At 34.5% G+C, this 27,275-nt stretch overlaps 1 protein-coding gene across 1 annotated transcript in view; it reads right to left on the bottom strand.

The window, feature by feature from the left end:
* Positions 1-27,275, bottom strand: part of PKHD1L1 (PKHD1 like 1) — a 151,828-nt gene that overhangs the window by 108,283 nt on the left and 16,270 nt on the right. Inside the window, exons 6-18 of the mRNA XM_064384533.1 lie at positions 24,762-24,855; positions 21,876-21,929; positions 21,227-21,300; positions 19,925-19,967; positions 14,005-14,075; positions 12,142-12,252; positions 9,720-9,809; positions 7,945-8,213; positions 6,671-6,762; positions 3,578-3,737; positions 3,162-3,297; positions 1,817-1,960; positions 93-250 (exon numbers count right to left, since the gene is read on the bottom strand). Of these exons, the coding sequence (XP_064240603.1) occupies positions 93-250; positions 1,817-1,960; positions 3,162-3,297; positions 3,578-3,737; positions 6,671-6,762; positions 7,945-8,213; positions 9,720-9,809; positions 12,142-12,252; positions 14,005-14,075; positions 19,925-19,967; positions 21,227-21,300; positions 21,876-21,929; positions 24,762-24,855 (1,496 nt within the window). The remainder of the gene's footprint in view (positions 1-92; positions 251-1,816; positions 1,961-3,161; positions 3,298-3,577; positions 3,738-6,670; positions 6,763-7,944; positions 8,214-9,719; positions 9,810-12,141; positions 12,253-14,004; positions 14,076-19,924; positions 19,968-21,226; positions 21,301-21,875; positions 21,930-24,761; positions 24,856-27,275) is intronic.

The raw sequence follows: 27,275 nt of genomic DNA, 5'->3' as shown, positions 1-27,275 counted from the left end.
AGTAATGTCTCTTTCCCATCTGTCTACAAATGACCTGTGAATGCTGTGAGAGGGTGCAGGAAAAATGCATGGTAGAAACATTCACTGCTTACTTCAGCCTCTGATGACCATGGAGTGAGAGGCTTAGAAGCAATCCCATCCCAATTCAGTGTGAATGTCTCCAAGTTGGGTTTTCCTTTGGTTTGTTCTGTAATATCCAGTGTAACATTATTCCCTTCAAAGACTTCATAACCAAGCAGATCAAAGTCTCCTGAAATTAAGTACCAAACAGAATTTGTAACAGTTAACTAATAAAATGCCTATATATATAACTATACATAATTATATATATTAAATAGATACTCCAATTTAGCCAAATTGGTTTCATTTGGTGTTCCATTATCACAAAAGAAGGAAGAATGGGCAAGATGTAGATCCTTAAATTTGAGATTTATCCATAGCAGAAATAGCAAAACAAAGTGCTATATACTTAAGGTGCTGTTTCTGTGGCTTAAAAGGAAGTATTATAAGATAAACAGACATATGTATTAGGACCATGAGATAAAGATCAATGAGCAGTACAATATTCAAAAAAATTTTTTTAGTTTGTGCTAGTACCATTATTTTAGTAAAAATGCACAGCTGGAATATCGCTATTTTCTTTAGACATGAAATGGGCACAAAGCTGAATTCCAGGAAACAGTCTCTGACCTGTGAGGTTTGTTCATACCATGCCACTTTTAGAGGAATAAGGCCTGTCCTTGAATGTCTCTCCTCTTTGAAAGGATGCTCTACCAGTGGAATCTCACTGATCTTTATGACTCTTTTTGTTGGTAAAGTCTTAAAATCTACCCAGTTATGATTTAGTACCCTATTTCTTAAGGTCTTTGCTGAAGCCTTAAACATTCTCTCTGATGTATAAAAATATAACAAAAAAGATATTCATGTTTATTTATACAGTATTTTGACAATCTAATTTTTGGATACTTTTTCAAAAAGTGTCCAAAGAATTTGATTTCAAAACATCAAATTCTTTATTCTCTATTAACAATCAAATAAACAATTTCATAAAATGAGACATAAACATTGAAGTAACATTTTCCTTACATAAATTGAAAAATGATTGCCCAAAGAAAAGTAAACACACACACATGCATATACACACACATTCAGGGATCTATTTCTGAGCTAAATATACCAAATAGCCAAACTAGTTGTTAAGCCTGACTTGAAGGCAGAATATCTATGTCAATATTTCCAAAAGTGTTTTCTGTAAAACATTAATGGGAGGTTAATAGCTATTACTTGAAAAAAATATGGAGAGATAAAATAAGTTTGTATTAAACACAGGTGAATTGATATTTTTCCTTTTTTTTTTTTTTAATATTGCAGGACTCATCAGGGGTTTTAATACTGCAATGAGCTCTGCCAGTCTTCAAGGAAGAGCCATGATATGCAGTGTCTCACATGTGAATTTGACCACAAAATCCTTTCATTAGGCAGGATTTGACCAGATGAGTGTCTTCTGGACAATACTGATTTGCCTAAATTTTATTTCCAGAATGAATATTTTCACTAGTTTTTACTAAATTATAAAGTAAGCTGTTACATGGAAAGTACATTTGTAGTACATATAGTGCATTTCTCATGCACTGGAGTTGTACATTCCTTGAAATACAAGTAAAATTTAAATTATCATAGAAAAAAAATAACCATTTAATTTCTGCTTCTCCTGACATTAAGCAAGTCTGTTTCTCTGTCATCTTATGGTACTTTTAGAGTGGCACAGGATACACATTTGTTTCCTACCAAAGTACAAAATTAAATACATGTTTACCTCTAGTTGATATGAATGTTATCGTGTAGATATAGCTCTGGGCATTCTGTGTTCTTTTTACTTGAACTGTGTCCGGTTTTATAGACCAGAGATCATTCAAGGCTGATTGCAGTATGAATTCAGAAGCATCAGCAGGTAGGAAGACTTTAGGTTGGATTAAAACAAACAGAAAAGTTGAAATCTTTCTGAGCTACCACAGCCAACACTGATGTCTTGTATTTAAATTTTTAAAGCACCTATACTCTGTACCATGTAAGTTCTCACCTAGAGAAATTGTATTTTGAAATTAATTCAAGGTCAATATTATTGACTAATTAATTTGTGATCTCTTTGAGGACAGGGCTCATATTTTGTTTTAATATTCCCACAGTAGCAATCATTGGATTTGGCAAAGAATCAACAACCATCAATATTTTCTGATTAAAACAATTAACAGTAGTAGCAAAAGTTATTTTTTAGGATTTATTACAAAATATAGAAATGCATTGTTGTTTATTAGCTGATAAATTAGTGTTCCATAGGCCTATCACTTAATTTCAAAAATTGAAAGACATGTTTACTTCTGTGCAATGATGAATTTAATTCCTTTTTTTAATTTTAATTTTTTTTAAGTTCTGGCATACATGTCCAGGATGTGCAGGTTTGTTACGTAGGTAAATGTATGTCATGGTGGTTTGTTGCACCTATCAACCTATCATCACCTAGGTATTAAGCCCAGCATGCATTAGCTACTTTTCCTAACCTAATGCTCTCCTGCTGCCAACCCCACTACCCAACAGGCCCCAGTGTGTGTTGTTCCCCTCACTGTGTCCATGTGTTCTCATTGTTCAGCTTCCACATATACGTGAGAACATGCAGTGTTTGGTTTTCTGTTCCTGTGTTAGTTTGCTAAAGAAATGGCTTCAAGCTTCATCCATGTCCCTGAAAAGGACATGATCTCATTCCTTTTTATGGCTGCATAGTATTCCATGGTGTACCACATTTTCTTTATCCATCAATCTATCCCATCAGTCTATTATTTATGGCCATTTGGGTTGACTATCCATAATTCCTCTTTTCTTTACTTACAGCTATGAGTCACAGATACATAAATTCTATACGCATTTAGATATATATTTATCATTATTCTCAGAAAATGATGGTATATGCCAGAAAGTTGTTTGCATGGATGTCATTTTCTATCCCAGTCTGAAGGCTTTTGTTCATAATATATTTTTCTGCTTCTTTGTCTAGCATATCATCAAAACTCTATTTTCCAGACAGTAGAATTCAACTAGAACAAATACTTTATGGCTCAATCTGCAGATGAACAGAGACAGTATCTCCCTTATTATTTATGACTTACCAGTTTTTTCCATATTATAGATTAATCTATATTGGTAAAGTGAACATGAATTAGCTTCCACACATGGGCTGGTTACCTTGATCTTCTGAACTTCATTAATTGCATTAGTTGTTTCCCAGTTTTCCAATGTTATAACCTATTTTTTGATTTAAAAAAGCATTTTTAATACATGAAAATATATATTTTAAAAGAATCATAATTCAGCTATTTAATGTCACTTTATTGCTCTATTTTACCACAAATGACAAGTAACAGCCTATTTGGTTTATAATACAGACACTCAAAGTCATAATTCAATAACTGTTCATACCTGCTTTCACCTAAAATAGTGTCTTACCCAGTAAAATTATAATCAAATTGAGATCCTGCCTTTGAACATTTGCTTTCTATAACATGGAACTATAATTATAGCAAACCTGTACTTCCTGGATGATTGTCGACTGGGATTTGATAACTTGTTCTTCATTTACTGCATCTCCTGTTTGTTGTTCAGTATAAACATTTTGATACTGGTACAGTCCGACATCAACAAATGCACTTAATCTATACTCCTGCAGCAAGATTTCAATATAATATCTGGAAAATAGAGTAACTAATGAATATAACCTTTTTTTCCACAGCACTTGTCATGAAATTATTTTAATGAATAAAATATCAACATTATCTTAAAAGCCTGCCTGTTAAATGACTTACATTGCAGTAACTCAGATTTTTAAATATTCAAATGTTAAAATTTTCACAGCAGTCTGCTAAAATAAAATGAATCATATAAGATATCTGCATTAGAAGTTGTTCTCATTCATGACCAATTCATTCAGCTTAGTCAATAAATATTTATTGAGGAAGATACTATTTCCTATACTCAAGATCCTGAAAAATAACACTGTCCCTAGCATACAGCACAGACAACCTGCAGAGGTTAAATACTTTAATGTGTTCAAGAAAATGGCAGTCTTAGACATAGCATATATTTTATATCTGAGTGGTTATATTTGTCAGAAATAAAACTTCCTACTTTCATGTTCCTTAAATTTGGCTCCATTTATAACTTGGGGAATAAAACATTGCCTCAGGAAACTTTCACTGGTCAGATTTACTATGGCCCTCCTGCTAGCTGGATGGGATTTACATTTTATATTTTGAATTCCTGATTCTTGCGGTCCCCTGCCCCTTATACTACCGTGTACCCAGGATAATGCCTTCACTAACCAGCTGTTACAGGAGACTACAAAACTACTGCTTCTCCTCTAAATCTCTAGCGATGTCACCATCGCTCACATCTTTAGAGAGGACAGCTGGAAACTTCCCTAAATTGCCTCACAACACTCAACATATATTCTTATATAGGGAGAATAAGTATCCACAGTTCATGAAAGAGTCTGAATGAGGGAAATGTGTGATCTTTCAAATGTGTAGAATGATGGGGTTCTGGATCATCACCCGATGGAACTGATCTTTGGGGATTATATCAGGCTCTTGGCTTCCCTAAGAACCTCTTCAACAGCTCTGCTGACTTGAAATGACCAACACTAATTAAGGAGCAGAATTCAAAGAAGAACCATTAAAATTTTGCATCCTTACTTGTGGCTTAAAAATATTAATTAGGTTATTTCTCTGTGCTAGACAATAAACCAAGCACTTTGCAGATATTATTATATTTAATCTTTACAAAAGTCTCATAAAATAGATATTTTCATTCCTTTCTCCATATGAAAAAAAGGCTAAGGGAATTTTAAGGATTTAAAGTTTTTTTTTTTAAATCAGTAACTGAGGGAGAATTCCAAACAGAATAAGGTAACCAAAAAGATATTCACTAGATGGAACTATATTTTTAATATTTGAGTAGAATGACTTAGCAATATTAGCTACCTTTGGAAAGGCTTGGAGAACCACTGTACAATAAACTGGCTAGAGTGGCCTCAATTTCAGAATTCACAGCCATCATTGTAAGCACAGTATGTAAATTCCAAGCTGGTTTTGCAGGAGCACAGATACCAGGCAGCAGATGTATTAGGAGTTGTTTCAGTCAAGCTCTGTGCTTCTGCCAAGCTGGTAGACTGAACTCACTTTCCAAGACCAAGCCAAAGTCCAAAAATGTACTAACAATTCCAGTAGGGATTAATCAGGCATTCCATTTATCCTGGCCTGGACCAGTAGTTATCATGGTTATAGAAGAAAATGTTTAATATATAAAGAAGTGAAAGTAGAATAAGGAGGAAAAAAAGGAATAAAATGCTTTCTCCATGTCAGTATTACTAAGACCTCAGTGAGAACATTAAGTGTGATTGCTGCCAGGTTCCATAGATCCCAACACTCTCTGTCCAGTTCTGTAAGATCTTCGTGATGCTGCCTCTGAGCATAACCTCATCAATATCTGAAAGGATGATGTGGTAAATTTAAAAAGAAAAATATATTCCTCCCATTAAGAAGGGAAGTCTATTTCTTCATCCTTAAGTCTAGGCTTGGCCACTTGCTTTGGGCAATGCAATATTAGCAAATGTGACAGAAGCAGAGTATTGCAGAGTGTGTATGCATTAGGACTCCCCCCCTTTACTGCTGAGAACACATCCACAATGTGACAAACCTGGACTAGCCTCCTGGACGGTGAGAGACCATGTGCAATGGGATGCCTCAGATATCTAAGACTCAGCCATGCCTGCTGAGGCTCCAGACATGTGAGTGAGGCATTCTAGGCCACCAGTCCCCAACTAAACTAACCAGGACTGAAAGAACAGCTCAGCCAACTGTAAAATTGTGTGAAATAATACACACTTGTTGTTTGAAGTTGGTATAGTCTGAAGTGCTTTGTTATATAGAAAATCTAACAGATACAAATGATGAATATGATCTCAGTGCATCTTTTGATGTTCTTTATATAACTCCATTTCTCCACATTCTCCATTTTGAATGTATCATGTCTTTTATCTTCTTGTTTTCTAGGAATTCTGAATGGTTTTTTGAATGAGATTATCTGGTATTTGGATGATAATCCTACTCATTGGTTTCTTGGACTTGACCTTTCAACACTAAATGATATGCTCTTTCAGTTCTGGGAGTGTATTTTAATATTCTTAAATTTCCAGTACCTGGCTCAGGGCCTGGACTAAACTGGTGAATAACAAATACATATTAACAGTGGCAACGATCCATGTGGCTTAGTGATTTTTCCCTAGCAATACTCAAGAGCTTAGCTGCAGGAACAGAGAAATTACATGGGTAGATTGACTGAAAGGTCCAAGTGAAGAACTAAGGACAGGATTAAATAAATTTCACAAAATTGTAATTTGGCAACAGGGTTAATTTAGACTTCTAATTTCCCTGGTTAGCTGAATGCTAGTATTCTTGAAAATAAACAAATTTGAATAAACTTATAGAGAATGACCAATTATAAATTAAGTCAATAAGCTAATATCACTTCTGCCAATAAAAATAAATTGAAAATACTTTAAAAAATAAACTTAAACTTTGTAAATACCATACAGTAATTTAATGACAAGGAAAAACCTTACTCTTTTCCTTTCTGCAGATGAATATCATCTGATCTTTGTGCTGGACTGGAAAAATAGCTGTTGGCATTGGCAGAATGATATGCAATCCTCACCTAATCCCAGAGAGATAGAGACAGAGGAAAAGGAGAATTTATTAATGGACCTTTCCAACATTTATTTATCATTTATTATTTTAGTCTTAGAAATTTCATAAGTAGAAAAATGTAAACCTACTTCATATTTTTTCTTTTAAGATGTTATCTACTATGCTTTAAATTTTTTTTTAATTATCAAAGCTCACTTTATTCCTTCCACCCTTTACTAACATCAGCACTACTGTACCAAGTATACTATGCAGATCACAGCTTTTCCATAATTAAAACTACAGTGGAAACTAAAAAGATACATACTAGGAGAAAGGTAGCTATTGTCAAATAAAATATTATTTTTCTCTGTGGAGAACTTTGAGAGATTTAATCCAAATTAGATCATTAGAAGTAAGCCTGAAAGACGCCGAAGATTGCTAAATAGTTTGGTATACTAGAGTGAGAGGACTTTGAGCCTCCCATTAGGAATGATTAGAGTATACATGCTTTGGAGTACAAACTATGATAAAAATTAGAATTCATAAATTACAGGTAGCAATTTAAACTTGAGCACCCAGTTTGGGAGGCCATCTTGCCACGTAAGTCAAGTCATAAAATGTTATTTTAATTTGATCTGTTAGTTTCATGTTGTGAAATTGTCCTAACAAAATAACCCCAAATACAGAAAAATCTAACGAACACAGATGTTCAATAGAGTATTATTGTGGTCATAAAACATGAGAAGTAAATAAAAACTTATCAGTAGGGAGATGGTTATCTAAGCTTAGTAAACCTATGTAATAATACTACTTAGTCATTAAAAAGTGATTATATAAATTATTTAATAGCACTAGTATTTAATACTAATATGTGAAAAAATACATATGAAATTGAATGTATGATTCTATTTATGGAAAAACCAAAATAGAGAAATGACTTTTATCTCATATCCAAGAGATAAAAGTAGAATGATAAATGCAGAATGATGAAATATTTTCAGATACAGGAAGTTTTCTCATAGGCTATAAGTTTTCTACCACCTTATATCTTGTATCATATTTGGTATAATAGCCAAGAGCCAAAAGACATGAAATCATTTCTCATAAATTTTTAATATATTCGTTAGTTTTGATTTAAAGTAAGTAATATAAATATAAACATCACCATAATGTTTTTATAGTATTAAATAGTATTCTAAGGCTTTCCTACCTTATCTTCTGGAAGTCCAGTCTGGCTAAAATAAATAGCATAACGGTCATCACCTTTGATGTAGAATCTATAAACATCAGAATCTGGAGCCACCAAAAATCCACTAAAGCGTGCGACAAATGTGTCTTGCTCCATGGGCCAAATATAGGAAGCTGAATCTACCCAACTGGCCCCCATGTACCCAGGTGTTTTTTCATTGTATTCAAGTATCTCTTCCAGATGTACTGGACGGCTATTATTCCATACCTCAAGCTTCAGGCCTCTCCCTCCTAAGTGTAATGAAATAAAAAAAGCCTTTCATCACATCACGCAATGTCTCAATGGCTATTTAGATGTTGGTTATAGATTCTGCATTTCAATTCATATTTTTAACATATGTGCAAATAAAACAATTACACATTCCCCTACATGCGTCTGTACCCAGAGGGCAGTCTGCAATTTGTTCATTATTACTTCACTTATTTGAGCCTCAGTTTCCACATATGTAAAATGGGAGTAATAATAATATTTGCATGGTTGCTATAGGGATTATGTTTAATATATATGTAAAACACCTGGCATTTAAAAAGTGCTTTACGTAAGATAAAAATATATAGTAATTATTACTTATGATATAACTGATGGTGCTAAAGATTCATGCCATTTGATTACAAAACCTTTGCCTTGACTATTCTAACAAAAGTTAATTAATGGTTTACAAAGCCACTAATCCAAGAAGAGAAATTGTTGGATTTCAGGTTTCTCACAATATTTGTTTTACTTAAAAAAAAAAAAAAGTTACTTCTGCTCTAGGATTTCTTCTCCTTCTTGAAGAGAATCAAAGACAGGATACTCTCAATAACCTGTACCTATACTTGCCAGAACAAACTCTGTGATTAAGTTTTTGCCTAATCAGAAAGGAGCTATCGCTCTATTTTTTTTTCCTTCAACTGCAACAATTAGGCTTATTTCTTCCTTTAGCAACTTTAAACTTGTCTGTATATAGAAAATAGTGGCTACTCTTTTTCAGCTGAATTTGGTTGAGGACAAGCTTGAGCACTTCAAACTTTTATAGCAGCAGTGTTTATTTCTTTAAAGTCATCAATTATAAATTATCAAAATTGTGTTCTTAAATATGTTCATTTTTTTTCCTATATTCAAACCAAAGAAACTTAATTGGTTGATAAGCAATTTGTTTGGCTTCAAGTGTGAAACAATGACACAATTATAAACAACTTTCACTGTGCACACAAGATATGAGATACACACCACACGTAGACACATGAACAACATTTCAGTGGTATTACTGTAGATAGGAAAGCAATTTCACTGAGCCACAAGTTGAAAGTCTGAAAAGAATTTAGAGTAACATTTCTCTCATCTCCTGTTTTCACTCCCACATTATTCTAGACAAGTAAATATTTAACTTCCCCTATTTATCTTTTTTAATCAGAAAAAGACATTTAAAAAATTTCTACATAGACTGTACCATGTTTTAGTTATCATAATTTAATTTGAAATAAAAGCATAATTAAACTCTCTCAATAGAGATGTGCTGATTTCAGTACAGTGTCTGGATAATTTAGGCTGGATTTTTCTCCAATGGGTGCAGCTTTGTTGCAGCTAATTTAACAGAAATATTTTCTAATCCAGAAAATGTAAATTTTAAAACTTGGAGGAAATTTCTTATGATTCTTACTACAAATTCTAAATTCTAAAAAGTTCAAATAATATTTTTACTAATATATTATTTTTATGTAAGTATAGAAATGGCCATTTTCCCTGTGGTTACTTACCTGGATATACAGTTTTGAGAATACGAGGTTTGGGGGGTGTCTTGCAACATATACTATTTTCTGTGACATTGAAAGTATCACAAGTTTCACCTATAGAGAAGCAAGATACAAAACCATTACTACTGAAACTTCAGAATGCAAATTACATCGGTGTATCTTTAAGTACTTTTGCAATTAAAACAAAGTTGCATAAACAAGAGGCGAAATTGGGGCTCTTTATTTCTTTTACATATTCTCTGTTAAAGCTTTTCACCCAGTAATTGTTATACTTCCACAAAGCAACATTTTTTCTGGTAGAACATCACAAGACTGAGAGAAAATTTCATAATTTCTGAGATAAAAAAATTTGATAAAACTATGTCTTTGTACAAGATCTCTCTTCTGAGTCCAAAGTAAACACTTTTATTTTGTTCTTTGGAGAAAAGTTACAGAATAAATCCATGCTGTTCAGAATTTGCAAAGGTAGATGATCTCAGACCTCTTGGGTAGGAAAAATGCTGATTTAGTTCAAGTTCTTAAAAAAAAATAAAAGAGGAATAATAATTGTTAAATGGCATTTTCACAGACAGACTGAAACCAAAACAGGGGGGGAAAAAAGCCTAAAAGAGAGCTATTATAACTTTTACATAAGCACAATTAGACTTGGGAGAAGAGTCTATGTTTTAAACCTCCATGTGTTCCTCACAGTGCCTCACATATGGTCAGCCCTCAGTAAGTATTCACTGAAATGGCAATTGCAACTCATGAAATGTGAGGACAAGGGAGATGGAGAGAGATATTTTTGCCAAGTTGGAACATTTAAATTTTGACACTACTTTTCACTATTTTATTTGTTTGTGTGTTGAGAAAGGATTTCGCTCTGTCACCTAGGCTGGAGTGCAGTGGCAAGATCATAGCTTACTGTAGCCTCCATCTCCTGAGCTCAAGTGATCCTCCCATCTCAGCCTCTCAAATAGCTGGAACTACAGGCGTGTGCCATGATGCCCAGCTAATTAATTTTCTCCCCTCCTCTCCTTGTCTTGTCTTATCTTTTCTCTTTTCTTTTATTTTCGGTAGAGACAGGTCTCCTTGCATTGCCCAGGCTGGTATCGAACTCCTGCACTCAAGTAATCTTCCTGCCTCAGCCTCCCAAACTGCTGGGATTACAGGCATGAGCCACAGCACCCAGACCCTTTCACTATTTTGAATATTTTATGGATGCAAGAAATTTGAACCAGAAAACAGTAAATTGGGACAGTATATTAAACCAACCACCCATTTTATTGGAAGCAAAGGAAAGACACATAGACATCATGTTTTCAAGACATTATTGAGAATTCAAAACCTTGAATCTGGTTGCCATATTAATGGTAGTAAAAGATGATAGAAAACTATTATGTTCTCTTTTCATATCAATTGTATTATAGTTGTATGCAAAATAAACATAAGATCAGATTATAAAACATATTACATAAATTAAAAGTGCATTATGGTCCTGGTTTTAATGTTTAAAACATAAAATCTGGTCAGATTAATACATTATATGAATTTTAAATATTTATGGCCCAGGTTTTAATATGTATGCTGATGACCAGCAAGGATTCATGCAGACAGGAAAGATTATATAAATATTGGATGAGGTTGCTTAATATCCATTTCTCTTTTTTTCTGAAATCACATTTTGGCTGGCTTATGGGCAGATTCTGTAAAATGTAGAAAGTACTTGAGCAAGAGGACTATATCAGAAATGCATACGCTTGTTGCATGGCAGGCATACTGTCCCCTGCCTATCAATAGAAGTGATGTCATTATGCCTGAATGAGAACAGTCCCACTATCACATTTACTCCTTTTGAGCTGCATAGCTTTCTATTTACGAACAGATCTGGACAGAACACATAAAAGTGAAGCATAACCAGAGACCCAAGCCCTACATGCATTTGTAAACAGATAACTCATTGAAATTACTGTTCTTTCCAAGGCCAATATCATCAGTGATTACTGATGTCCAGATGAGGCACAGTATATGAGAAGAGTATGAGGAGAATAACCCAAAATATTACTTTAAATTTCCTCACAATTAGCTAACTCACTGAGAAATAACAACCATTCAAAAAAGGCATTTAAGAGCTTCTAAATTAAGGGTAGGTGTGTCAAACTGTGGTGAGGAATTTGTGGATGGCAGCTATAATGCTGCTACACAAAGCCTATTGGCACCAACCACAGAGCTCACGTCTTATTCACATAAGGCTGCAGGGAGTGGCCCTCGCTGGAAAATTGCAGCGGAAAGAGTATCAAGCCCCAGAACCAAATGCCTGTGTGAAAATACTCAGCTTCTAATTGAAAGCACGAATTGAGAAAAGACCATTGTTATTCTCACAAATTGTTAAAGAACAGACAGAATTTGTGGTAATAAAGTAATATATAAAAAATATGAGAAATACCTCCAACTAGAACTCTGACTGGGAAATCTGTCTGATCAAAGAACCGCCCACTTATTGTTAGCGTGGTGCCACCTTGAATGCTTCCTCGTGAAGGGAAAATCGTAGTGACCTCTGGGGGAAAGCACATAAAATAAAATATCATAAATATTACACATAAACCCAAATGCCTGATTTTTAAAAAATTCCAAATTACCTAGCCATAGCGCCTAACACAGGTAATGGATTATCAACTGCATTAATTAGGTGTTTCATTACTTACTCTGATGCAATCCTGCAAAAGGACAATAAACATGGCATTGACTGAGACTTACATTCCATGAGGACCCAGCTTTAGTGGTGACTGGTATTAAAGTAACATTGGTAATGTGAGCATTAAAGGAGTAAGGAAAACCTGAGCTGAGCAGGAAGGCAGGTAGAACCACCTCTTCTTTCATATGCTCTTGAAGAATGAATTTTTACCAACCTCTTATAATTTTCTCATATATTAATACATTTAACTATGAATTTCTTGTGGTTTTGTATACAAAAGTTGTAAGTATATCGTAAAATAGTCCAATACATGACATATGGCAGATTCTTACTAAAATTTACCCTTATTAACTCTGTCAAATATCTATGTATTCTATCATATGAATTTCACACTAAATAAACTTCTAGGAAAAGCCAAGATATATAACTTTTTTTTTTAAGACTCAGTTTTGCTCTTGTTGCCCAGGCTGGAGTGCAATGGTGCCATCTTGGCTCACTGCGACCTCTGCTTCCCAGGTTCAAGTGATTCTCCTGACTCAGCCTCCTGAGTAACATGCGCCACCACGCCTGGCTAATTATTGTGTTTTTAGTAGAGATGGGGTTTCTCCATGTTGGTCAGGCTGGTCTCGAACTCCTGACCTCAGGTGATCTGCCCGCCTTGGCCTCCCAAACTGCTGGGATTAGAGGTGTGAGCAACTATGCCCAGCCAATATATCACATTTGATTGATTCCAGGACACACCTTTTTTAACATCTTTGAAATCTGAATGTATCTTTCCATTACTCCTGACCTGGAATGAAGTATAATTCTTTCAGGATGATTTGTGTTCAGACACTCTCCAAGGGATACTATCAACTTGAGACCTCTTTAAATTAGATTATAATCTTCTTGAGGATTATTTTGGACTACACTGAGAGCATAAATCTGAGAGATTTTAAGTGGCCTCCAAGTTACTAGTCAGACTTCAGATTTTTTGACTTTACAATGGTGCAAAAATGATAATAAATTTGGTAGAAACCATATAGTACTTAGAATTTTGAATTTTGATCTTTTCCCAGGCTAGTGATATGCAGTAAATACTCTCTCCTGATGGTGGGCAGCAAAGCCAGCTGCAGCTCCCAGTCAGTTACGCAATGATGAGGGTAAACAGCCTGTATTCTAAAGAGCACTGTGCTGTCAGACAATTTAGCCAAATTGTAGACTAATGTGAGTGTTCTGAGCACGTTTAAGGAAAGCTAAGCTAAGCTAATACACATTCAATATATTAAATGCATTTTCGATTTAACAGTACTTTCAACTTATGATGTCATTACCCCATCGTAAATTGAGAGTTATCTACACTGCTTTTTGGTTGAGAATTGTCAGTGGAGACTTTTTTCCCTCTCTCCACCAATCTTATTTTTCAATCTATGTTACACTAACAATGTTGTCTGTTGGGGGGAAAGTCCTGCTTAATGTTGGGCTTCCTGTTAGACTCCCTACCTTTGACAGTTTTCCTTTCCTGGCAGTACATAAAATCATATAATACACCTTACACTCATTATCCTTGGTTTGATTGAATCAGTTATACACTGCCTTCCTCCCACACCCTAGAGTGAAAGAAAAGTCACATACCTGCATATGTTTGAAACATTGAAATTTTACTGAGAGAAGAAACAAAATACGCCATTTTCTGTGGAAGACTCCTGTTTAAAAAAAAGGTTAAATTTTCTGCTTTAAAATGATCTTTAGGAACTTTTTTTAACTTCAGTGATAGAAATTATGTCATAATCGGCAAAAGAGCAGGATGGAACTTTTGGGAGAAGATAATAACATTCTTTATCTTGGTTTAGTTGTTGGTGACATATGTATATACATTTGTTACTGAATTGCGAACTATATCTCAATAAAGTTGATTTTAAGAAATTATACTGGGAGAGATCCAAGATGGCTGATCACTAGCAACTCGGGCTCGTAGCTCCCAGTGAAAGCGCAGAGAACGAGAAGACGCCACACTTTCAGACGAATATTTGTTGCTCACGGACCAAGAGATTCCCAGCAGAGGAGCCCCACGGGTCGCCAGAGTGACTCTTGTGGCCAGTGCGGCGGTTTTGCTGGCACCTTAGCACGGCAGTTCTTGGTGCAGAGTCCGGAGATTCCCGGGCAGAAAAGCACCATCAATCTTAACACCGCTGTTTTGGCCAGCGCAGTGGATTGCTCAGATTTCGGCGCTGGGAATCAACAAGTTGGACTTTCGCTCAGAGACCTAGTTAGAAAGTCGGTAATTACAAAGACGACAGAGGGATAAATATATAATGAAGGGAAGAAACCAGTCTAAAAAGGCAGAGAATACTCAAAATCAGAATGCCTCTCCCTCTACAGGGGATTGCAATTCCTCATCAGTAATGGAACAAGGCTTAATGGAGAATGAGTGTGTTCCAATAACAGAAGCAGGTTTCAAAAGGTGGGTGATAAGAAACTTCTGTGAATTAAAATAACTTGTTCTAACCCAATGCAAAGAAACTAAGAACCTTGAAAAAAGGTTTGACGAAATGTTAACGAGAATGGACAATTTAGAGAGGAATATAAGTGAATTGATGGAGATGAAAAACACAACACGAGAACTTCACGAAGTATGCACAAGTTTAAACAGTCGAATTGATCAAGCAGAAGAAAGGATATCAGAAGTCGAGGACCAGCTCAGTGAAATGAAACGGGAAGACAAGATTGGAGAAAAAAGGATAAAAAGGAATGAGCAAAGTCTCCAGGAAATATGGGACTATGTGAAAAGACCTAATTTACATTTGATAGGTGTACCTGAATGTGACGAAGAGAATGAATCCAAGTTGGAAAATACTCTTCAGGATATTATTCAGGAAAACTTTCCCAACCTAGCAAGGCAGGGTAATATTCAACTCCAGGTAATACAGAGAACACCACAAAGATATTCTTCAAGAAGATCAACCCCAAGGCACATAATTGCCAGATTTATTATAGTTGAAATGAAGGAGAAAATACTAAGGGCAGCCAGAGAGAAAGGTCAGGTTACCCATAAAGGGAAACCTATCAGACTTACAGCAGATCTCTCAGCAGAAACCCTACAAGCCAGAAAAGAGTGGGGACCAATATTTAACATCCTTAAAGAAAAGAACTTTCAACCCAGAATTTCATATTCAGCCAAACTAAGCTTTATAAGCGAAGGAAAAATTAAATCTTTTGCGAACAAACAAGTACTTAGAGACTTCACCACCACCAGGCCTGCTTTACAAGAGCTTCTGAAAGAAACACTATACATATAAAGGAACAACCAATATCAGCCTTTCCAAAAATAGACCAAAAAGCAAAGAGCATTAACACAATGAAAAATCTACACCAACTGATGGGCAAAACAGCCAGCTAGCATCAAATGCCAGTATTAAACTTATATATATTCTAATTGGATAAAAAGCCAAAACCCATCGGTATGCTGCATCCAGACCCATCTCACATGCAATAATACACAAAGACTCAAAACAAGGAGAAGGAGGAAGATTTACCATCCAAACAGAGAGTAAAAATAAACAAATAAGCAAAAAGCAGGAGATGCAATTCTCACCTCTGATAAAGTAGACTTTAAAGCAACAAAGATCAAAAGAGGCAAAGAAGGACATTACATAATAATGGCAAAAGGATCAATGTAACAAGAAGAGCTAATGATTCTACAGATCAACCAGACAGAAAATTAACAAGGACATCCAGGACTTGAACTCAGACCCGGAACAAGTAAACTTAATAAACATTTATAGAACTCTCCAATTCAAATACACAAAACATACATTACCACCTCACACCTATTCCAACAGTGACTACATAATTGGAAGTAAATCACTCCTCAGTAATCGCATAGCATTTCATAGGTTTAAATGAAATATAGCATTTCATAGGTTTAAATGAAATATTGGTTGGCTGCTTGTTTGTTATTTTCTTCCCTTATTCCTTCCTGTCTACATCATTAAGTATAATTATTGGTATAAAAGAGGTTTTCAATACCCATTACTAAACTGCATTCTAGCCTGGGCAAGAAAGCAATACTCCCATTCTCTCTCTCTCTTTCTCTTCCTTTTTCTTCCTCTTCTTCATTTTTTTTCTTTCTTTCTTTCTTCCAAAAAAAAAAAAAAAAGGAAAAAAAAAGAAATTATACTGACTTATACTGACATAAAAAAGCATGCAGGAGAATTACCCTTCATAAAGGCTGGGATCTTCTGTTGACCATCCCACTCTGTTTTCTTTTAGAACCTCTTTTTGGTTCTAAGAGGCAGGAACATGCTAAGACCTTTTGATTTATTAAGCCATATGATCTTTACATCAACCACGAGGTAGGTGAATTTCAGAGAATTAGCTTAAGATCACACAGTGCATAAGTGGCAGACACAGAATTGGACATAGGCAGTTTGAGTCCAGAGCTGTGTATCCTCACCTGTGTATTACACAGTACTCCTCCCCTGCCCACTAATCTGTGTGAGAGTGCAAGTGGATGACAGCAAATTAGCAACAATTGACCAGGTTAAAACCGTCCTTAATAAACACAGAGCCTATTATTCACAGATATACACACTTGTACTTCTATAAACCTAAAGAATTGAGGAAAATAATTCTGAATTAAATGCTGTTACCTTAATTACCTCAGAGACATTCTCCAGTAGAAAAGTTGAGAAATTCAAATATTAAACTCAAATTGCATTCATCATAATTGTAATATACTTAATTAGAATCTAAAAGGATCATGCAAATCTTGTCACTGAGACCAACAATTAACACTCCTGTAAATCTAACCCAGGTATTACCATGTGCATTTGTAAGACTAAAGAGTCTTTGGAAATATTTTATGCTAGATTAGTTACTTAAGAAGTTCATACTAGATTTCATATTTTTATGTTAGACGTCTCTTGACTGATTTCCCAAAGATCTGAAACCATGCTAGCTCCAACGATATCGTGTCTGGGCAGATCCTGCATCTCAAAAATTAACTCTGCTTCTTAAGTTAGTAGGGAAATTGCCTTGTGAAATAAAATGTGAATGTAATTTATTTTGGATGACACTGAGGTTATTTTCACTAATTCATTGATAATGACTAGGCATTTCTCAATTAAGGCAGCTTCGTCTGAACCTTATCAGTTTGGAACAGCTGTTGTTTGAACTTGGGGTAACAGAGGAGAGAAGGTTGGCTATTAAAAGAAATACAGAATAGATGCCACAGAATGGCCTTTAATTGGTTCATTTGATATTCAGCAATGCTCATGAAATTTGTGAAATGTGAATTTTATAAGTTAAAAGAATTATTTAACATTTTAAAAATACCACGTAATCTTAAAACTAGGCTTTTAAATCATAAATGTCATATTTCTAACAGTTATCTTAAATTCATAAGAATATTTTATACAGAAGCATAAATTTCCTCAATTCTAAGACATTGGTACAAAGGGATAGCCACTGGCTTTAAAAAAAAATGGGCAGGGGGTTGAATTATAAATCAAGTTCATAAAATCAACAATTTAATGCAGTATTTTTGCTTCTATTATATGTGAATTTGCTGGCATTTCTAAATTGAAAGTTTCTGTGCATGTTAATGCAGCATATTGATTTATGGGTTCTTATCAATCACATTCAACCTTGATCACTCAAATCTTCTATTTTTGGATAATTATTTCTCTGAGAGACAAATGATGGATTTGGCAATTAATACCTTTCATATAGACTCAGAACTAAGAATTCATTTTTCTCTCACCTTGGGAAGCTTGCTACTAAGAGCATTTAAAAAACCATATATAGTTCAAAAACTCATTTAAAACTCAATAATTGTAGCTCCTAACATGGTTTTCTAATATGCTCAATACAGTCCTGTTGCCCTGTCTTATCAAGTCATATGTAAAAGTAGGTCATTCCTGCAGAGAACTGTTAAGTTATGGGACCCTAAGTCATGTGCCCCACGTAAATTGCGAAGGTGTATTTAGCATCATTTATATATCTTTCACTCTGATTTGCTCTTAGTTTTGGTCTAGCCTATATTGTTCTATAAAAAAGTGTCCAGCCAGGCATCATTTTGCTATAATGATACCTATTGCCTCTAGGTATCTAGAAGTAGATGGTCTCTAAATACAATGACAGAGTACCTGAGTTCACTAACCAATTGCAGTTCCATGAATGAAGGTACGAAATCACATCCTTTGCTTGTAGTGTATGAGTGCTACCAGGAATAGCATCTACTTTTATTGTAACATTGCCATTTTTTTCAGATTTCTGATCATTCAGAGACAAAAAAGAAATTAACAGATCTTTCCTATTATAGATCTACTATAGTTACATTAGGATTGAGTGTTAAATAATATAATTTATTTGGGTTTCTGTCAACTGACTTTCTCAATGGGAGACACTATAACATTTTGGGCAGAAAAACTGATTTGGGTTTGGCATACCATGATCCTGCCCACTAGAGGCCATTAACATACCCAGTTACTGTGATAGCCAGGGGATTTTCCTATACATTTGCAAATGCTCCCAAGAGTGGGGAAATACTACTATGGTATGGAATCCTGGATCAGGATGGTAAGTAGTGATGAAATGTGGTACTGGTTGGAGTGATGTGAACCACTCCATCAGTCATGGCAAAGCACTGGAATAAAATGTTCAGGTCCTGGAGTTAGAAGGCATGGGTTTGCACACTAATGCTGCTTCCTACTAGCTGAATATCCCTAGGCAAATTATTTAATGTTCCTAAGTCTCATTTTCCCAGTGGGTAACATAGGGTAGATGATAACACTCAATTTATCTTTGGGAGCTTCTTTGGGAGGATTAAACTTGGTAATGTATGTAAAGTGCTTAACACCATGCCTGCTGCTAAATGTTCACTATTATTATCTATAATATGGGGTTTCAACATGCATTGAGATTTTCTATAAATGTAAAATGATCTTCCCTACTGAAATTAGAATGTAGAACATCAGGAAATGAGTTCTAGTTTTATTAAAAGTCATAAATATGAGTTATTAATATTGCTGCTAAGATGCACAATTGAAAGATATAATTATCATCTTTCACAACTCTCTCTGTCTTGATAACTTAAAAGAAAACCTTTATCAGGTAATATTAACCATGAGGTTGTATTTATTCTTCCGTTAGTTTAAATCCAAATTTAATTACTTTAGTTACTTAAAAAGTTACAATAAAATCAGAAAAGCTGCAAGACATAAAATTATACTTTTCCATAACACAAGTAAAGATTTTTATGTTTTTAAGTTAATTTTTTAGTTAATTTTTATGTTTTTATGTTTTTAGTTAATTTTTTAGTTAATTTTTATGTTTTTTAGTTAATTAGCTAGATTTCCCTACAATAGAGAGGTTATGTGTGAAGCATAAATTAAGATTGAAAAGAAGTTACAGACTCTCTAACTGTTAATTTGGGGAAAGCAAGTAGTTAATTTTTTTAAACTCTGCATCTATGGCACAAAGTAAATATACATTTTATCTTATTTACCCAGTTGAATCAATTATAAAAATTATCATTTACAAAATGGCCTACCTTCCATAATCACTATCTAAGATGAAGCTGACATTGTGATGACCTGGAATTAATTAAAATACACAATCAATTAAATTCTCAATCACAGAACAATATATTATGAAGCTGATTTAAAAGCAGAGAAAAAGTATAAAATCAAAATTGTACTTATCCAATTTTCTATTTATCATTAAAGAAATAAAAGTTGAACTGTCTTAAAGAAGTCACTGCATAAAAATATACATAATAAGGTGTCTGGAAGTTATAACTAGAAACACCTAACAAAATATGATTGTGAATAAAGAATAATAAGAGAACAGATATGTAACCATATTTCCCTGAAATTTCTTTTATTCATGTAACAGTTATTTAATTGTTCAGACACTCTGCTAGAGGCTGAGAGAGCAGATGCGGGATGAGCATACAGCTTGTCCTTTTTCTAACAGAACATATTGTCTAGTGGAAGGAACAATTAGCCAAGAGCAATGACACAGAGAACTAAAAACTGTGATAAGGCTATTTCAAAAAAAGTAAAATGAGCTTTGAGAATGTAAGACAGGTGATGACCTAGGCCTTTGTGAGAACATAACATTTTATCTGAAATTTTCAGTATAGGAAGTTTGCAAAGGGCCTGAGACAGAAGGGAGGGAAGCCCATTCAAGAATTAAAAGGAGGCCAGGTGCACTGGCTCACACTGGTAATCCCAGAATTTTGGGAGGCTGAGGCAGGCAGATCCCCTGAGGTCAGGAGTTTGAGACCAGCCTGGCCAACATGGAGAAACCCTGTCTGTACTAAACATACAAATATTAGCCAGTCGTGGTGGTGCACCTGTAATTCCGGCTACTTGGGTGCCTGAGGCACAATAATCACTTGAAGCTGGGAGGCAGAGGTTGCAGTGAGCCAAGATTGCACCACTGCACTCCAGCCTGGGCAACAAAGTGAGAACAGACACACACACACACACATAGACACACACACACACAATTAAAAGATCTATGTGTCTGGAGGACATAGATCAAGAAGAACAGAGCAAAAATAAGGCAACAGGTAAAACAGCCAAATTAGACATGAATGCTGTAGGGAGAAAGAAGAAGAAAGAGAAACCTGAAGAAGTTTACCTTATGTGTATACTGTAAGAAAATACTGATTCATATATGCTTGCATGAAAGTGAAGAGAACCCAAGGAAAAGAGAAAATGCTAGAAAAGTAAATAAATAAACAAAGTGATCCAAAAAGGCAGAATAGGAAGGTCTAAGAGAATACAAAACAGGGAACTAGAATAAGGCATTATGAGCATTATGAAGAAAGATGACCAACACTTGCCAATAAAAGTTCCAGTCGTCTTACAAATCATAGAACCCATATCTCCATTTGGATGATCCAGTTTTAGACCATATCTAATAAAAAAAGTTAATGTCAAAGTTTATATTGACACTAAAATGTTAGACTATTGTGTTTCTCTTAAAAACAACTTATTAAGAATATGAATTAGGAAAGAAATTGTTGTTACAATAAAAATTTTTGTAAAATAAAGCTATTTGCCAGACTTTACTGAAGATGTTTAAATAAAATTTTTATAACAATATTTTATAATTAATTTGGCTATGCTCTTTAATGTTCCTTTTGAAAAGTGTGAGATACTGCCAAATGAAATAATTGCTTGATAAAGATAAAACTGTCTATGTCCATAACACCCTGAACATGCCCGATCTCATCTGATAAAGATAGTGCTAAAAAAATCTTTTTTTCATAAAAATCTAAATAGTTCATATCATACTATCTTGGAGACTGAGTAGGATACAAGGTAGCACCTAACTATAAAAATGATTGCTAATTTTCTATGTAAAATATTATAATTTATACTGTATTATAAAGCATTTAGCTATGCAGTATTGGTAACAATTACTATTTAAATTTAGTATGCTTATATCTGCCATTTGTTTTTATAAAGAAAATAATTTGAATTACTTACAAATTATCAGATTGTGGTATGAGAAGCTCACAGGGCATTCCTCCAATGTAAACTCTGTATAAATATTTTTATCAGAAAAGATCAAGTTATGTTTAACAAACTTTCAAAAATGCACTCCTCCCACCAACCTCACTGGCCCCTTTAAATTTTTTTCTCAATCATTTATTATTATCATTCACTTATGCATGCAACTAAACATCTACTGAACCTCTATTATATGGCAGTCCCTGCTCTAGGTACTGGGACACATCAGTGAACAAAACAAAGATCCCTTTGTTGCCCTCATGGAACTGACATTTTAACTTGGAAAGATGAATAAAACATGATAATCATAACATATTTGGTGTGTTAGAAGGTGTTAAGTACTACAAGAAAAGACAAGATAGAAACAGATAATAAACTTGTCCATCTGAAATTCAATCAACTCAAATAAAACAGTTTTGTAGTAGGTTCTATAATATGGGAATTAAGGTAAACAGCACAGACATCACAAAGTTATCAGGAGAAAGAGGGTGTCTAACAGCATCAGTAACATATAAATGAAAATAAGAAGCTGAGAAGAGCCAGAGTTTGGTTGCAGGGAAAACATCTGCCTCCATATTTCCCCAGGTGATTGGGTCTGACCTATTACTTTGGGGCCAATAGTATCTGAAGCAATTGGAGACTAGCAGGTGACTGATTGGTATTAGATTCTTTGCAACACCAGAATAAACCATCAGTTTTTGTGATAGCAAATTCCAGACTCAAAATAAGACCAGATACAAACTCGAAGTATAGAAAATAAGGACTTTTGTTTGCAGAAAATTCTGAACTTTTTAATATACTTTTACACATAAGTCCATTCATCTGATCATTACATTAGGATTGTAAAGCAAGTAAACTGAATTATTGTACCCATTATACACATTCATGGATTTAAATTCTCCTTCTAACCTCCTGCCTTATTCTAGCTAAATAATAAATGTAGTAGCTAACACTTACAGGTTCCTACAACGTTTAATACTTGCAACCATCTTATGAGTTAGTAACTATTATCCTTCAATTTTACAGATGAAAAACTGAAACAGAAAGCTGAAGTAGCTTGCCCAAGCCTGCAGACAATAAAGGGTAGAGCAGGAATTCAAACTCAGTTGGGCTGCAACGTTCTTAATCACAGTTGATAATCCCCACAGTGGTCCAGGTATGCATATCTAGAGTAAACCCACCCTATTTGGTCTTAAATACATACTTTTTTAGAATTCTTTTTACCTGATCTTTTTAGATCAAAAGCTCCTTAGTAAGCACTAATCCCTCTATTCATTTGCATGTCCTTTATAATTTGTACCTGGTCTGAATTTGGATATTTGGTTGCATGGACAAGATTTGTGAGAAGCAGTTCTCCTGAACGCAGCCCACTGCTCTCAACTCCCTCCCTGCTAACAGAATCCAGGCACAATAAATTGCCTCAGGAGTCCTGGTATCATAATTAACATGGTGGAAATGAGATAAATTCAGCTCCAAGACTTTCTCACCCACACATTAATAGATGTGTGAAAAAATTCTATATTTACATGTAGGATTTCCAGAGTACAAGGATTAGGTAGCCTGACCTCTAAGGTCCCCTCTCACTGCAATTCTGTGTTTTCATGAAATAATTTCCATCTAAAGTCATATCTTAAGCAAAAATAAATTCCAGTTTCAGTGGGGGAAAAAAGGAATCTCTTTTTGAAAGTTAAACTTTCTATTTCCTGGCCTCATTATGGAAAAGGATGACTTAGAAAACCCTGCCTAAGAATTAATGAATATAAACCATGCATAACACTCAATATTGAAGCAGACAAAATTTTTACTTCTACTAATCTGCACATATAAAATGTTAAATATCTCTCTACTTGGTAGTTCTTTTATTACATATAAAGAATTAGTATGAACATTTTCAGAAATTATAGATGCATACAAATGTGATTTAATTAAGGCTTCTATTTTATAGAATGCCAGATGAATCTTTATTTAACTTATAAAAATATTTTAAATTGCTTGTTTCACAAATTATAATTTGAATGCGTGTGTATATATACCTCACCTTTATAGCATTCAAAAAATTCTCTAATTGCTGAGTTGCTATCTGAACTCTTCGCTTAACTTATCCATTTACCTGTTTTGTGCATGAGTTTGATAAACACAAAGTATCTCAAAAGCCATAATCATGAATCTATACTTTTCGCTATAGGAAATAAATAGGCCCTTCAGTCTTTAAAGACAAGACTGAAATAATGCCATTTATGCTACAGGAGGAAACTCTAGTGGCAACACTAGTTTTCAGTGCAAAATGTGGATTTTTTTTTTTTTACGTTAGCTAACTAGCCAAAATTAACTATCTAGTTCACAGCTGGCAAATGGACAAAACAGGATTCAAAGCTTGGCCTGTTAATGAGTTATTGACAATATTTGGTTTCAGCACTTGCCTGTACATTATGAAGCAGTAGAAAAAGTGTCAAATACTGTGTTAGGAGACTTGTGTTCTACTCCTGACCTTGACAAAGCTATGTGACCTCTAGGTCTCAGGTGTTTTTATGCACAAAATGAGGCAGTTAAATTAAGTAATAAAGGTTTCTAGTAATAAACTCAATTACTACTGGACTTGTCTGTGTGTGACTTCCATTAATATATCCATCACAAAACAGTAAGAAATTACATCAGACTAATAAAGAAAGACATATCTATCGACCATTGATTTTATGGCACTCAATCTTCCAACAGTCTGTTTTACTTCCTATCATATGGCTGAAAAAAACACTGGTTAGTTCTATCACATTGTAATAGGATTTAATATTATTGGATCCATTTTTTGGAATATTATATCTCATCTATGAGTTATAAGAATATATTTCTGCATCAAAAGATTACCTCAAAATCCTAACATTTTTCCCATTTGAACTTCGTACAATATTACTTCCGTACACATCAGTGAAGATTCTGCCTTGGATTGTTATTAGTGTACCTGAAAACAAACAAACAAAAACCCCAAAAAGATTCTGTGTAAGACGATCTGTCCATACACTTAATATGAAAACATAGGAGATTTTTCCAATAAAACCAGGACCCAGACACTTATACCCCATGTTTGCCACTATTGTTTAGCATTGTTCTGAAAATTCTAGCAAACACAATAAAACATGAATGAGTATCTGTAAACGTTTATGGATTAAAGAAGTGTAGCATAGGATGATATTCCATAAGTATTGCTTGGGTCAATGGGTGACTATTTGAGAAAAAAAAAAAAGATCTCTGTACCAAAAAGCAAGAGAAATTTTAGGTGAAATAAAAATGAAATATAAAAAATAAAACCATAAAATCTAATGAAAAGTACATGAAAATTTATTTAATATTTATATGTTGATATATATAATATTTATATAATACTTATATACATTTCATATATAGTTAGGTTAGTAGGGTCTACCATCACTTAAAAATGAAGAAAAAATAACAAAGGTTAAGATCTATAGATTTGATAATAAAAATCAAAACATCCAGGTGGCAGAAAAATCATTAATATATTTTAAAAGTAAATGATAAATTTGAAATATATTTATTACATATAACATATAAGTGGTTAATATTCTCAAAATATAAAGAATCCTTATAATTTAATAAGAAAAATGATGACTAACTTTAAATTAAGCCAAAGAGATGAACAGGTAATGTATACAAGGAGGAATACAAATGGTCAATAGGCAAAAAATAAGTTTAATTACATAAATCGAAGAGTTGGAAAAAAATTTAAACCTAGTTTTTTAAAATTGCATTTTAGGTTTTGGGGTACATGTGAAAAACATGCAAGATTGTTGCATAGGTGCATACGTGGCAGTGTGATTTGCTGCCTTCCTCCCCTTCACCTATATGTGGCATTTCTCCCCATGCTATCTCTCCCCAACTCCCCACCCCCCACTGTCCCCTCCGACTCCTCCCCAACAGACCCCAGTGTATAGTGCTCCCCTCCCTGTGTCTGTGTGTTCCCATTGTTCAACACCCGTCTATGAGTGAGAACATGCAATGTTTGATTTTGTGTTCTTGTGTCAGTTTGCTGAGAATGATGGTTTCCAGGTTCATCCATGTCCCTACAAAGGACGCGAACTCATTGTTTTTGATGGCTGCATAATATTCCATGGTGTATATGTGCCACATTTTCCCTGTCCAGTCTATCATTGATGGGCATTTGGGTTGGTTCTAGGTCTTTGCTATTGTAAACTGTGCTGCAATGAACATTCGTGTGCATGTGTCCTTATAGTAGAACAATTTATAACCCTTTGGATATATACCCAGTAATGGGATTGCTGGGTCAAATGGAATTTCTATTTCTAGGTCCTTGAGGAATCGCCACACTGTCTTCCACAATGGTTGAACTAATTTATACTCCCACCAACAGTGTTAAAGTATTCCTATTTCTCCACATCCTTTCCAGCATCTGTTGTCTAAAGATTTTTTAATGATCGCCATTCTAACTGGCGTGAGATGGTATCTCAATGTAGTTTTGATTTGCATTTCTCTAATGACCAGTGATGATGAGCATTTTTTCATATGTTTGTTGGCCTCATGTATGTCTTCTTTTGTAAAGTATCTGTTCATATCCTTCGCCCACTTTTGAATGGGCTTGTTTGTTTTTTTCTTGTAAATCTGTTTTAGTTCGTTGTAAATTCTGGATATCAGCCCTTTGTCAGATGGGTAAGCTGCAAAAATTTTTTCCCATTCTGTTGGTTGCCGATTCACTCTGATGACTGTTTCTTTTGCCGTGCAGAAGCTGTGGAGTTTGATTAGGTCCCATTTGTCTATTTTGGCTTTTGTTGCCAATGCTTTTGGTGTTTTGGTCATGAAGTCCTTGCCTACGTCTATGTCCTGAATGGTTTTGCCTAGGTTTTCTTCTAGGCTTTTTATGGTTTTAGGTCTTATGTTTAAGTCTTTAATCCATCTGGAGTTAATTTTAGTGTAAGGTGTCAAGAAGGGGTCCAGTAAACCTACTTTTTTATATATAAATTCTTGAAAAAAATTGTACCTAGAATTGTCAAGGTTACTGAAAAGGGTGTTCTCAGTTATTGCCATTGGGATTATAAACTGGTATAATAAAGTTGTTGTAATAAAACCCTGGAAGCCAGTTGAATGTCCAAGGGGGAGGGGGAGATAAATATATTATAGTAGATGAAGACATAGCCACTGAAAATCATTTTTAAGAAACATTGGTAAGCTAGGCACAGTGGCTCATGCCTGTAATCCCAGCACTTTCAGAGGCCAAGGAGGGCAGATCATGAGGTAAGAGATCAAGACTATCCTGGCCAACATAGTGAAACTAAAAATACAAAAATTAGCTGGGCATGGTGGCACATATCTGTAGTCCCACCTACTCGGGAGGCTGAGGCAGGAGAA

This window comes from Aotus nancymaae, unplaced genomic scaffold (genome assembly GCF_030222135.1).
Source record: "Aotus nancymaae isolate 86718 unplaced genomic scaffold, 86718_ANA_hifiasm-v0.15.2.pri h1tg000036l, whole genome shotgun sequence".
NCBI lineage: Eukaryota > Metazoa > Chordata > Mammalia > Primates > Aotidae > Aotus > Aotus nancymaae.
The sequence above is the reverse complement of the archived record's forward strand: the minus strand, read 5'-3'. Positions and strand labels throughout refer to the sequence as shown.